General features: G+C 32.5%; 1 protein-coding gene across 2 annotated transcripts; it reads left to right on the top strand.

Annotated features, from left to right (window-relative positions):
• The first annotated feature begins 1,031 nt into the window (after window positions 1–1,031).
• Window positions 1,032–13,758, top strand: LOC110995845 (G-protein coupled receptor Mth2). 2 transcript variants are annotated; one of them, XM_022263202.2, is made up of 9 exons: window positions 1,032–2,341; window positions 3,386–3,639; window positions 4,010–4,193; window positions 7,033–7,111; window positions 10,730–10,914; window positions 11,432–11,624; window positions 12,135–12,325; window positions 12,794–12,826; window positions 13,520–13,758. In XM_022263202.2, exons 1-9 carry the CDS (start codon window positions 1,372–1,374, stop codon window positions 13,651–13,653), a joined length of 2,223 nt encoding a protein of 740 aa, XP_022118894.2. In that variant the 5' UTR covers window positions 1,032–1,371; the 3' UTR covers window positions 13,654–13,758. The 2 variants fall into 2 exon arrangements, with proteins under 2 accessions (XP_022118894.2, XP_022118895.2); XM_022263203.2 differs by lacking the exon at window positions 12,794–12,826 and having other exon boundaries at window positions 1,037–2,341.

Here is a 13,758-nt window from a genome sequence, read left to right as displayed (position 1 = left end):
TAAAGATAAAAAAGTGTGATGCTAAAAATCTAGCGAAATGTAACACATAATAGATATATAGAAAAAATGTTCCAACACTTACGAAACTCGTTAAAAAATAGAATAACTATATATGTAATAACTGATTCCAATATAATAACCGAGTCCCTTTAGGCAAGGTTGCGAAGATACTAGCAGCGTTCCCCCTTTGAATAGCTAGACTAATTCTTTATCCGAGGTAGCTGCCGCCTGCCAGCTCTTCGGTCTCCAGTGATCTCGACTAACCTTTTGGATAATTACCTAAAAGCCCAATGCGCTAGGACCCCACGGACCAAGGGTCTCGACACCGAATGGGACAAAATCATATTCGGAGCCTAGGCTCCGAGTATGGAGGTCTAGACCGGGGTCTAGACCCCTGTAAATAAATTAAAATGTTAATAAATTAAAATAGTTATATAAAAAAGAAAATTCGTTTTCATTATAATAATCACCAACGATCATGTAAACGATGGTATAGTATAAATAACCATTATTTTTTTATTTTATATATATAACAAATTAATGAATTAATTTCATTAATATTTCTTGCAAAATAACGCGCAACGGTTATAGACCTAATGCATTGGGGTACATAAACCCGTCACATTAATGTAAGGATATTTTTAAATTCAGGAATTAGATATCTATACGAATTATTTTTGGCAGTGAGTAACTAAATTCTGGTATTTTTAATATACAAGTGTAAATATTGTGCAATTTTTATTTTTAGTCTATTCTCAATAAAGCCTTTAACTTTGGCATCTAGATTTGCGTGAATTTTCTAAGATATAAGATTAAAAGCGGTAACATCCTGGGGTGGGCACGGATTTTCCTTATTTTTATGATTTAGAAATATTTATCACTAGATGTTATGTTTAGGCAACCTCTGAATGTATATGTAGGTAGATAAGAATAAACTATCGAATTATTCTTACTATTTTGTTGTAGACTCTCAGTGATTCACGTCTTATCAATGATTCGAGGCTCTATCAGTTGATATCAATCGTCATGATTGAATTATCAATTCTTGTTCTGTTATTTTATTTACAAACTAGCTGTGTAACAAACTGACAGTGTGATATATAAAACGAATTTAAAGAAAAGATCTAAGAAAAGTTACAATACATTCTACGAAAATTAAAATTACAGTAGACTCTACGAACGTGAGGTCACGCAGGAAACGCGGGAAAACACGTTAGTTTCAAGGGCGCAGCAGCCTCTGGCAAAGCGCAGATTCGACTTTGGGATCACTAAGCCACGGCGGGCTGCTCACAGCGCACGGCCCTCTCCCAACGTAAACAATGCATTCCACGCGGTCATTTCATAACTAATCCAGTGATTTTTAATAACAAAATGTTGCTTTTACTCTTTATGTGTTTATTTGTGAGTGAAATATCCGGAACGATAAACAATAGCGATATCAGTAGATATGACACTTTGACGCTCAGAAAATGCTGTGAAAAAAATGAAGTGCTGGTAAAAATTACAGAATATGATTTATACTTAATTGACCATTATAAGTGCATGAATAGTGATTATATAATGAATCTTTATAACGTGTCTGCAATACCTCTTTTGATGAACGAAAGTGTTCGAGTGCAATCTGGTTTACCACTTTTTTGTGAAGACATGCAAGTCAATCAAATAAATAGTGCTGAAACAGAGCTTGTTGTATCAGAAGATAAATGCTATGATAAACTAGAGGCCGTAGTTGTAAATGGCACTATAAAAGAAAACATTCCTCAAACTGTAGCTTTAACATGTAATACTACTGAAGAATCTACTAAGAGTCTTCCGTCAGAGTTAAAAATTAATGAACTTAAAAAATGCTGTCCTGAAGGGCAAGTATATGACACGGAATATCATGTTTGTAGAATTAGCAACTTGGAGAGTGATGATGAATGGTTTGTGGAAGCTTTAAATATGACTGGAAATTATATTTACGACGTTGGTATTGGAATGCATTGCAAATTTGACGAATATGCTGTGGAGCTTCCAGATAGTTTATTTACTTTTTCCATTGATGGGAATAATTTGCAACTGAAAAATAAGGAAGGCGGCCAAGAGAACACTCTTTTTCAAGGGGAGTGGTGTGTTGAACGACAATATGCTGGAAAAGGTTTATTAGTACGAACTTGCACACAGAATTGTTCGGGGTTTGAAGCTTACTGCGTCAGGAAATGTTGTCCACAAGGAGAACATTTTAAAGTTCGCCGTTGTGGGAGTTATATTAGTGTTTGTGTCCCAGATGATGATAACAGTACTTTATTTGATTTATCTACATATACGAATCCATTGCGAGAGGAGAACGAAGAATTGTTTGGTAAATATTTTCTTAATAGCGTTATACCGTTACTTTTTGGATCACAATAAGACAACTATCAATTTGTTGCTGCTATCTGAACAAAAAATCTTTATATATAAGAATACTAAATAATGATAGAGGCCAAATATGTCGTATGTAGCTTTCAGAAAATGTATTCAATTTGATATGTAATTAATATAATTAATTAGTCAACCTAAGGGTTTTAAATATGATTAAAACATAGATGTTGTATTAGTTAAAAATAGCACTTTAATTTAAGGACTGATGCTTATTAATTATTGAACGAAGCATTAGCAGCTTAATTGACAATCATAAAGGTTTATTCGGATCTCCAAGCGTATCAAAAATACCATTAAAACTGGTCTAAGATAACAAAATGATCTTATAATTATTACATTCATACGTTATAGGGCTTATAGAAGTTATAATTTACACTTAGTTGCTCAGTTGATTAGCAACGAACCTAGTGTTAACACTTAAAATTTTTATTCTGAGATCCTGGAAGTCATACTGTATATTATTTTCCATTCAATTCCTTTTTTTTATTTACAATTATCAAGAGCAAATTTATTGAGTTTCGTACTAGTGAAATGAATTGTTAGGTTAAACTAAAAAAATAAATCAAAATAAATCCCAATAGTATGAGTTGAATTATAATTATATAATATACACCGAAAGTTATGTACTAAACTATGAGACGTTTGTAAAATAACGGTAAAATTATAAGAATCGGAATCGTTTTTTGTGTTATTAGTCTCAATAAAACGAAGAAATTATTTTTACAATATATAAGTGCTACAAAAGGGCTTCAGAGATTTATCTATTACTGAAAATTTGAAATTTATTTAAAGTGAAAATGCGATTGACTACAGGCTTTAACGTTATATGTATTTAATTAATTATAGATCTAACCGTTCTAGATAACCACAATAAGGCTAAAAGACGTGTATGATAAACTCATTTTATTGTCTATGAAAAGATTTATGTTCTACAAGTATATTGAATATGACCTAATAAAATAAAGGCATGATTTTTGTTCAGATATAATGGGTGTTCGCATTGGTTTACAATGCCCCGCTGGACGCTTCGCCCTTAACAAGTCTCTGATCCAAGACGTCCATTACCTTACACCACAGGGGAATTTACAATCGGGCTGGACCCTGACTAATAATTATTGCTTGGAAATATTCGACAGCCGCCATTGTCCATCAAAAGAGGTTACTATCAGCGGTGTGCTCTGTTTCCAACCCGCTCCAGAAAGTCAACAGGATAAAGACTTTCGCATTTCTTTCGTGGTGAGTTTAAAATGGTACCATAGCTATAAGAATATTTTAGGGCTTACCTTCTTATGTGTTCAAGTATAATAAGGCTTGTCTTATATCAAAAGTGTTTATGAGAGTAGAAAGTGTAATTTAATTAATTTCAAACGATACATGTTCGATTCCAAACAAATGATTTTTTTTATATAGTCAAATCAAGAGTTGTGAGGTGGAACAGGATGAGCAATTGAATCATAAGATTCTTTCTTATCTTAATCCAATTTATCAATATGTATCAAGTTATTACATTTTACATTTACCCTTAAGATTTGTATTGAATGATGTATATAGATTGCGTTCTGATTTAAGTTTTCATTTCTTATTATGTTCGTTATTATAATTTTAGGTCATCACAATATCAAGCGTATGTCTTGCATTAACATTAATTGTGTATTGCGCGCTACCGGAGCTGAGGAATCTCAATGGTCTTAACTTGATCTGCCACGTTTCCATGATGCTCTTGGCATTTTCTTGTCTAGCCAGGGTCCAGTATAGTGCAGTCGACGACGTCCATACTTGTACAATGCTCGGTAAGTGGAAATTATAAACGCAATAAAATAGTAAATGACTTAGAATAAAAGCGATTCAAAGATATGATAATTTATTCATTGTGTGTATTATCATATTCATACGTTATTAGAATATGTATAATTTTTATATTTGTGTATGCATAGTTCTATGTTGCGAACTTTGTTTTTCCGCGTGCCTTTATACGATTTTGTCAGTAAATGTTTATTTTTAATTATGATTACTAAGCGATAGAATAGCTATATAATATTAAATAAAGGCTTTTATTAATATTAATAATAATAAAACAAGGCTTTATTTAAAAAAAAACAAACTTTAAAATTTTCAAATTATAGAATTATGAATAGCTATATAATGTTCTTTAAATATTAGATAATATATTATCTGCAGTATTTTGCTAATATGTTGTTTTATCCTTAGATTTACAGTCGAGGTTCTCAATTATTAATTTATATGCGGCTCTAACATCACCGACGAACATTTATTACTACCCTGTAGAGCTCGTTCCACATAACCAATGTCTTATCTGGCGTACAATATATGCCAGGTGAAATGCAGCGAATTCAGGATTTGTTATTAGATTTTCCGACGTTTCTTTTTCAAACCCTCTCTCGTTCTCCGGTGTAACAACGTACATCTTTACCCAGAAGAGGCTTATATGCCTTCCGGTTTGAGTTGGGCTCCGGCGGATCTTGGGTATCGGAGATCGATAGATCTACCACTCACAATTTTATTTTTGTTCTCAAACATCAAACATGTTAAAAGGTGGAACTTAAGAATATATATACATATGAAAAAAAGTATGAGACCTTAAAAAGCTAACCAGTAGCGCTGCACCTTTTTAAGTCTACATATATAAATATCTAATTGCATCTAATGCTGACCTAAAGTCTATATATTTGCGTCGCGCTTATTTTTATTTACGTGGTCTCGCGTCGCAAAGCCGTTAATCCGGCCTGAATGATGCAGTGGGTGTCATTTTCATCTTCTTGAGTTGAATAGAGGTATTTTTGTTCCATCTTTTCATTCCGTCCGTTTCGCGGAGAGCGGGAGATCTACATATTGCACTCTCCATTCTAATTCTTCTTCCTCCTCCCTAATCTCATATAAGACAGCGGCTTCTTGAATATGGAGATCTATAGAAAGTGTCCCGGACAATAGCATTGCTACGTGTAACGACGTTGTCAGTTTTGGCGATTTTTCCCGCAAATCCCGCCCGCGTTTTGGTCGTCCAACTTGGATGGCATGCGACTCAGTGGATATAAGTCATCGGCAAAATTCAAATTTTTGGTTGATGTTGGTTCACCCGTATCTATCTATTTCGCGGTGCTTGTTCTGGTGTATGCTATGCATAATCTCGACAAAAACAACTAGGAAAAGGAGTGGCGAGAGTAAACAATCTTGTCTACAACTAGCGAGCACTTGAATATCGTCCGAGACGAGGCCATCATGAGTCACTCTGCAAGAATAATTCCTGATGGCCTTGATGGTCATCTTCGGTGGAACCTTAATGTTAACAAGTCTTTCAGAAGCAAAGTAAGATAAATCTCCCTCTGTCCTTCCAATGCCCGTAGGAAAATGATAAATTTTTTTTTGATCTGAGCGATGAGGGTGAAAGACAGCGTGGTCAGCAATACCGTCGGCCCATAACCTTCTGTCATTTGGCGCATTGCGATAGGTGTACGAATCTACCGATACTGTTCCCTGAGATCGGCCTGCCGTTAGTTGTAGCAGTTTCAAATCGAGATCAAAATAAATGGATTGTGACATCCAGTCGTGGCGCGAGAGTTTCGTGCGCTCTCAGACGAAAGAGCTGATCTCTGTGTATGCTGCTTTGACGTATTCCACTCTTCGCCTATTCAGTCATCGCCAGCGTAAAGTCTGGTAAAGCGGTTACAAATTTTATTCTTTATTCGTGATTTATTATACATATCACATTATCTGGTTGTTGCGGAAATATACCTAATAGTTGCGGTTGCGACCAGCCGGTGGTCCTGAGAGAATATTTGACGTCACTAAACTGTGAGCTCCTAAACTATGAATAAGTTCAGAATAATATTTGTTTATAACGGTCATACTTAACCGTAAACGGTTCCCTATAATTCGTAAAATCAATATTACTACTGGGTGTAATTCCGCTTATGTGGAAGTTATAACAAATGGACTATTACTTTATCATAAAATCTCCGCGCTGTCTAAATACATAAACGTATTATAAAGCGAATCAGACGCAAGGAACTTTTAGTGCAAACATAGGCCAATTATAGAAGACTACTGTGGTCAGATTTTACGGTTTATAATTATTGAACGTGTATTTGAGTCTCGGCTAAATGAACACACAAGCATTATACACAAAAGTGCAAATCATCTATGAACAATCTATTCAAATTACATTTTAGTAGTTGGTCAATTTAAATTACAACACATTACCAATATTCTTTACATAATATAAAATTTAATTTTGGTCCGTGGGGTCCTAGCGCATTAGGGTTTTTAGGGAAATATCAAAAAGGTTAGTCGACATCACAGGAGAACGAAGAGCTGGCAGCCACCTCGCACAAAGAATTAGTCTAGCTCTTCGTTGCAATTTTAGCTGTTTAATTAATATTTACATAACCTGTACAATAACGTTCGTATATAAAAGATTTTACTAATTACAGTAGCAACTTTTTAAACACCATATGGATAATACCATATTGCACAAACGTTTAAATTATACCTAAATATAACGACTGTATGAAGCAAGTGTGAAAAGATTACAATGTGGATTTTGTTCAAAGATTCCACAATTGTTTGTATGAGTGTCGATCATAAGATATACTATATTTTTTGTTTATTCAGGGTACGGCATATACTTTGGCTTCGTGGCAGCGTTTGCTTGGTTGAACGTCATGTGCTTCGACATATGGTGGACATTTGGGTATGATTAATATTTGCTTTTAATAATACAGTAGTGCTTCCTACCTCTGAACCTATTATAGGCCAAATCGTCGCAGAATTAACAAGAGCAAGTCTTTCAAAAGGGTTTCCCAGTTAAAGGGATATTTCATTTTAATTAACCTACCAAAGATAATTACAATCAATATAATAAAGCTTTGTGAGAGTTGTTTGATTCGGAACTTTGGACATTATTAAACGACGAGTTAGAAAAAGCTATAACCAAAGGTTCTTATTAAAAATAGAACATTCACGCTTGTATTGAACGCTGGAAATTCCGAATTAACGTTTCGCTCAAAGCGGATGCTGGCAACTTGTACGCCATTGTTGTGATATTAGGCTAACATTTTGAGTCACAATCAAATAATAGATTTTCGGTGTACCAGTAATTATAGTATATATATGGATAGCATAGACGTGTAAATTGTATGACGTCTGTGTGCACACAAGCGGAAACCTATTTTATATAATACCTTAAAAAAGTTAAGGCACGTTATGATGTCATAAATCATTATGACCGATAAATGAAATCGAAATGTCTGTTCATATGCCATAATATCCATTCTTCCATTAAAGTTATTGGCAATAAAAATACATTCGATTAGGTAGTAGACATTACGCATGTACGAAGCAAGGATGTATGTTGTGGAGCATTACTATAAATTATCTGGGATAGTCTTTTTTATTTTTACTTTTAAATATTGATTTTGTAATCTTAGTTTAAATGCCAGTAGTCAGATTTCGGCTCTCAGAAGTCTCACACACAGCTAGATTCCACTTACAAAATGTCACCCGGCTAAAGAAAAGTTAGAACGAATTGAATATAGAATTGAATACAAAAAAATAAATTAGGGTTTTTGTTTTCTGAGGCTTGTGCGTATATGGAAATGCTTTTACGTAAATAATAATAAGTATTTTTTTTACCCATAGCCTTTATTTGACTATTGATTCTGGCCTAAGATACGTTAGAACAGTTGCCTTTTGTAACAATTTGCCTTTTTTCTTTAGCCTTTGACAAAATGAAATTTGAAATTTTTTAATAAGCATTTTACAAGCATAAAAATATATCTTTACGTATGCTTATACTTATAACATTTAATTGTATTCGTAAATCATTATTTACGAATACAAAATATGAAAATGGACTGGTTTATGTACGGACACACTAAAAAAATATTTATTGAATAACAATATTATTATTTTAAATATATAAATATTTTTTTAATAAGTGATGGGTAGAACATAAGTATAACATAGTGGCGATAATGAAATCATTGACCATGGAAGTGGATTGACATGGAATAATATTATCGGTAATCAAATACGATTTATAAATGGCCGTTGTACTTACGACTTAGGGCGTGAACGCTAATAACTCCCCTCTTTGATTGTCAATGTTTACTGACCTTATTAGGTCACATACGTTAATAAGGTTTGATAGTTTTCTTTCGGCTTACAGCTATGATATGAATTTCTATTAAATGATTGGAAGTATTATACTAAGACTCTATAAGACCTGTAAGATGTTCATGACGTCGATATTCATATATTATGATTATTATGTATATTATGAATTTATCCAAAAAGCAGAATACAAGTGCAATATACACGGTTATTGAGATTTAATTAGTTATTAAAGTTAATTTAAGCATCATTTTTGACTGCACTATAGTATAATCATTTGATTAGATTAAGTATAATATATAAGTGTATTTGTTGTTTCTGCCTTTTAATAAATTTAAGGAATGGAGTAAAGAAAAGCTGAGTAAAAAGTCTTACTATGAAGTTAATGATTTTCTAATTGATAAAAAATGGCCTGGGACTATAGACATATATATATATATATATGAAATAGACGTAGCCTGTCTGTCTGTCCGCGTAGATATATTTTTTGAAATAAGTGTTATTTGCCATAGTCATTGTGTACGACGATTTGCTACGATTTTAAAGGAGTACCGATAATTTTTTACGCTGGCTTTTTCTATTATTATCTAATTGCAAGTGTTATTTTGAAAAAAAATCTTAAGATGTTTTTTAAAATAACATGTTTATATAATATGTAACATGACAAGATAAACATAACGTGACCAAATTCACTTCTGTTATATAATTAATAATAATAATATTTTTTATTTATTTCTCACAAAAACTTCATACATAATATATTACAATAATGTATCTAAATAATTGTCATTCTTCTTTGGAGTAATTGTTATTGTTTATGTGAGACTGATGCTTTCTAAAGGTTGTGCACCTGTGTTACAGGATTAAATATAATTAATATACTATTATAGTAAATATATTTTATACGTGTAAAGTCACTTATCTGTTTAATTTTCATTTGTAAATATGTACCCGATATCGACGATTTTTGTGTCAAACACATCACGCTTTTCTCACTATATCTTTGTATACCGTAATGCGCACATAGAAATGAAAAATCTATCAGTGTGCATCCGGGCAACGAACTCATGACCAGAGACAAAAAAGTTCAAAAATGAAACTTGTATTTTTACTACATAGCCTATCCATATTATTAATGTTAAAATTATTTATCCTATTTATGTTATATATTTATTATATTATACCTATTTATGGTATGTTATATATGCGTAAGTTGTTTAGTTCGCGATGCTTTGGGCATTTACATCAAAAAATAACTACATTCATTATTTTCATTACTCAAATGATTGATGTTAATAAACATTAGATAATGATAGCATACAGGGCGAGGCAGTAATTAACAAACTTCATTAGCCGTAGGGAATTTGTGGATATGTGTCGGACGTAATTGTCAGTCCTTAAATAAATCGACTATCGCAATCATTGTGCAAATATGTTCTGCAAAATTTGTATAGACAGCGTTTGGCTATGGTTTGTTTATGTTATGCCATAAGTGTGAATTATGTGGTATAAGAAGAAATTGTTATTCACGTGTTTAACATTACACCAATACTGTGATCAATAAATTATATTTATTTGGGGCTGCAATACTTCAATAGTCGTCTATAAGAAATATATTTTAAATAGAGTTAAAAATAAAATATATAACTTTGGAGGGATATTTTTTTCTTCTGTATGTTATAACGACGTAAATTGTTATAAAAAATTGGGAAGTAGTAGAACGAATTTGTTAAGCTTTAAGGGTGCTGATATGATGATATGTTATCCAATTTTGACATTTAATGGACGAATAGCCGTTAAAAAGTATGAAGATATTGAGAATTGTGCAAATATGCTGTTATTTTCTGCTAAACAAAATAAATATGTATCTTTCCGTTCTAAGTCTATTTTTTATGTAGATACTGACACTTGGCGAGGTGGCTAGTTAACTTATATAAATAGATAATCATAAAATGTTTTACATTATTAGGTGTTGATTAGCGTGACTGAGCTTTGTAAAGCTTAGTTGGGGTGTTTATTACTGAGTGTGCGACTTTAATGAGACAGTGCACGCACGGATTAGTCTAGAATCATTTTCTCTTTTAATTGAATGTTTTCTATTATACATACGCCACAATACGTTATATGCGTAATATCACTTGATATATTTGTAAGCTCTTTAAGAGTACAGGAAAAACAATAATTATCTTTGTTTTAGGAGTGTCAGAACGGTGAAGTTGCTTCGAAAATCCGCGTCAGAGAGGCGCCGATTTATTTTGTACTCCGTGTACGCCTGGAGCACAACATTTGTGCTCACACTCACCATGTTTCTACTTGACCATTATCCTATTTCTCTTTACCTTGATGCCAATATTGGGACTGGTTCCTGCTGGTTTAGCGCTGGTAAAATATATATTTCATATCTATTTTAATATCTACATTTTCCGGTTTTCTAAATATTTTTTATCAACCATTTATTACTAATAATTTTTTTATTAAAAACAAGACAATATGACTGTGGAAACAACGATATTTTAGTAATGGAATCGTTATATTCAGCCTTTGAATTAAACGCAAACTTGAATTAAAACGTGTCGTAGATAAAAATGTTGTCTTCCTATTTTTAATGAATTATTATTGTTCTACATTGTTAGGCCAACAGTTTATAAAGAAAATTAATTAATTAATGACAAAGAAGTGAAAAAGTGTCGTACCTAAATTACATTTTTCCAATTATACTTTCCAAGAGAGCAAATATCTTAGTAGTAAAGAATTACAAACTATTAAATAAATATTAATTTATACATTGTGACGTAGTGTTCCACGAAATAGAAAAATAAGAATATTTCAAAAGACCTCGAATTATTCCACGAATTTGAGAGTGTTATTCTACGCAATTAACTGACATAATTCGTTTCAGTTCAAAACACAATAACGGACTGGCCTCATTACATTTTCTTCGTAGTTCCAATGGGTCTTGTTACTTGTACAAACTTTATACTCTGGCTCCTCACAGCTCGATATTGTGCCAAAGTCAAATCCGAGGTCCATCGTTTGCAAGCAGGATCCGTTGGTGATAGAGCTAAGAAAAGATTCAGAATAGATAGAACCAAGTATGTATTTTTTCATTAACCCGTATTTTACAAAACCATATTAATACATTATTTATAGAGAATCCACATTAGTGCAATTGTGTATCACGTACATTAAAGTTTGATGAGGATAAATATATTATAATGTATTTATTATTGTTTAATGGATTTTTATAAAATAATTGCATTGTTCGAGAACAAAGTACAGAATTAATTTTATATCTATTCAACGACTGGTTAGTTTACATTTTTTTATTAATTGCAGTAAAAGTAGAAAGTATTAGTTGCGTTAGTATAAGTTTTAAAAAAATTCAGAAAGATTTATTTTTTTTGGGGTCTAATACTCCTACATATATTTCCATTTCCCCTTGTCTTGAGCAATATTCATCCAGTTTTCCCCGGCTAGTTATATAACGTCATCTGTCCATATTTTATTCTGAGGTTCATAAATTATTATAGAACAATTCAATTGTTCTATGAATAACATGTATAAATACGTAATTTATTATTCACCATTTATCTGCTATATAGGTATATCTTGACTGGTAAGCTCTGGGTGGTGATGGGAGCTGGTTGGGTATCGGAGTTGCTGTCCACAATCGTAGTCAGTCCATCGTGGCTTTGGGATATTGTTGATCTCATAAATGGCCTGCAGGGAGTCTTAATATTCCTCATATTGGTGGTTAAACCAAAACTGTACTACATTATTAGAAGGCGACTGGGTAAGGATCTATTTTATACATGTTCTGCTGGCAAAGCTTGTTCCATTTATAAGATGAATTTAATCTATTTTTTAATATTTAACTTCCAATGAATAACACATTTGCTCAATTGTGGAGTGTTTTTACATAATCGTTTAGTCTTTGCCGTCAAATATTTTGACAAATTGTAGATGCCAGAGGTTTACAATCTTTAGACCTTTGTATATTTTACATATTTATCTACATATAGTTTACAAGGCAAAATCCAACAATATTTGTTAGATAAACTTAATAAGTGGTCTCATCATTGTCTTATATATGTCGCAGTACAGTCTCTAGACAGTTAATTAAAGATCTTTAGAAAGTTTAATCTAAAAATTAGTATTATTAGTAGTAGTAGTATTTAGTTACATTTATCACGAGCAAAATTATTTTAAACTATATATCAACGCAGCATCCAGCGGTACAGGTTATACCATAATTTTTCAGGTTCGACAGAAAGACCGGGTCAGAAAGATACAAGTACATAATTTATATACTCTTAGATGTCGCAATAACAGTGCACTTGCCATTTAACTTAACGCTACATTTGACGTAGTTACTTCTTTTTCCACGGGATGCTCTTCACAATTTTACGCACAGCTTGTCAGCACTTAAAGCACTCTAGATAATTGCAATTCAGATTTATTCATAACTACTGGCTTATCTAAATGGTAACACGTAATTAGTGGTTAGTGGTTACGCAGACTAATCACGCTATCATTTAGGTCTTCCAATGTTTATCTTTAATTTGCTAATGTGGAAGGTACTTTGATTAACATACGTTATGAATAATTAATGCAGACAAAATGATAGCCTATTAATATTGTTTTACTGCGACTATACTGAAATTGTTTGTATGCCCCGAAGAGGTTGGTTATTACAAACTCTGCCTGCACTATGGTTTAGTACTCACGACCATTATTTCAATCACACGCTTACAATATGTAACCTATTAAGTTTTAGTTAAAACGTAATGATAAATATGCCAAAAATCATTATTTAGTTTGCAGTGTAAATATTATTAATTCTATAACATTGGCAGATTTTATGACATCATTATTTGAACTCAAATAAGTACGCGTGTTACGACATCCGACACGAAAATGGCTGTCACTACTAATTCATTGTCTCATATGTTTTCATTTGTTGACTAACTTTGACTAATATACACAGGGTTAGATAAGGGTGATGCACAGAACGCCACGGCATCAGGTCGCACTTCATCCACTTTCCTGTCGAGAACCATAAGTTCTGATGAACGGACTAATCTCAGGATATCTGGTCTTCAGGCAGCGAAGCAAGCATAATTGGTTTAATAATCAAACCTGCATTTAAATTCTATGTAACAGAAACGTGGCCCGAATTTTGATTTGTTGAATAACATGATAGTTCTAGTTGAACTCAATTATAAA

This window comes from Pieris rapae, chromosome 16 (assembly GCF_905147795.1).
Source record: "Pieris rapae chromosome 16, ilPieRapa1.1, whole genome shotgun sequence".
NCBI classification, from domain to species: domain Eukaryota; kingdom Metazoa; phylum Arthropoda; class Insecta; order Lepidoptera; family Pieridae; genus Pieris; species Pieris rapae.
This window is presented reverse-complemented; position numbering and strand designations above follow the sequence as displayed.

What these genes read in the sequence shown, in the direction of transcription:
- LOC110995845 (XM_022263202.2), top strand. Translation starts at nt 1,372, where the DNA reads ATGTTGCTTTTACTCTTTATGTGTTTATTTGTGAGTGAAATATCCGGA. An exon ending in GGAGAACGAAGAATTGTTTG is followed by an intron (nt 2,342 to 3,385) that starts GTAAATATTTTC and finishes ATTTTTGTTCAG; the next exon opens with ATATAATGGGTGTTCGCATT. An exon ending in CCATACTTGTACAATGCTCG is followed by an intron (nt 4,194 to 7,032) that starts GTAAGTGGAAAT and finishes TTGTTTATTCAG; the next exon opens with GGTACGGCATATACTTTGGC.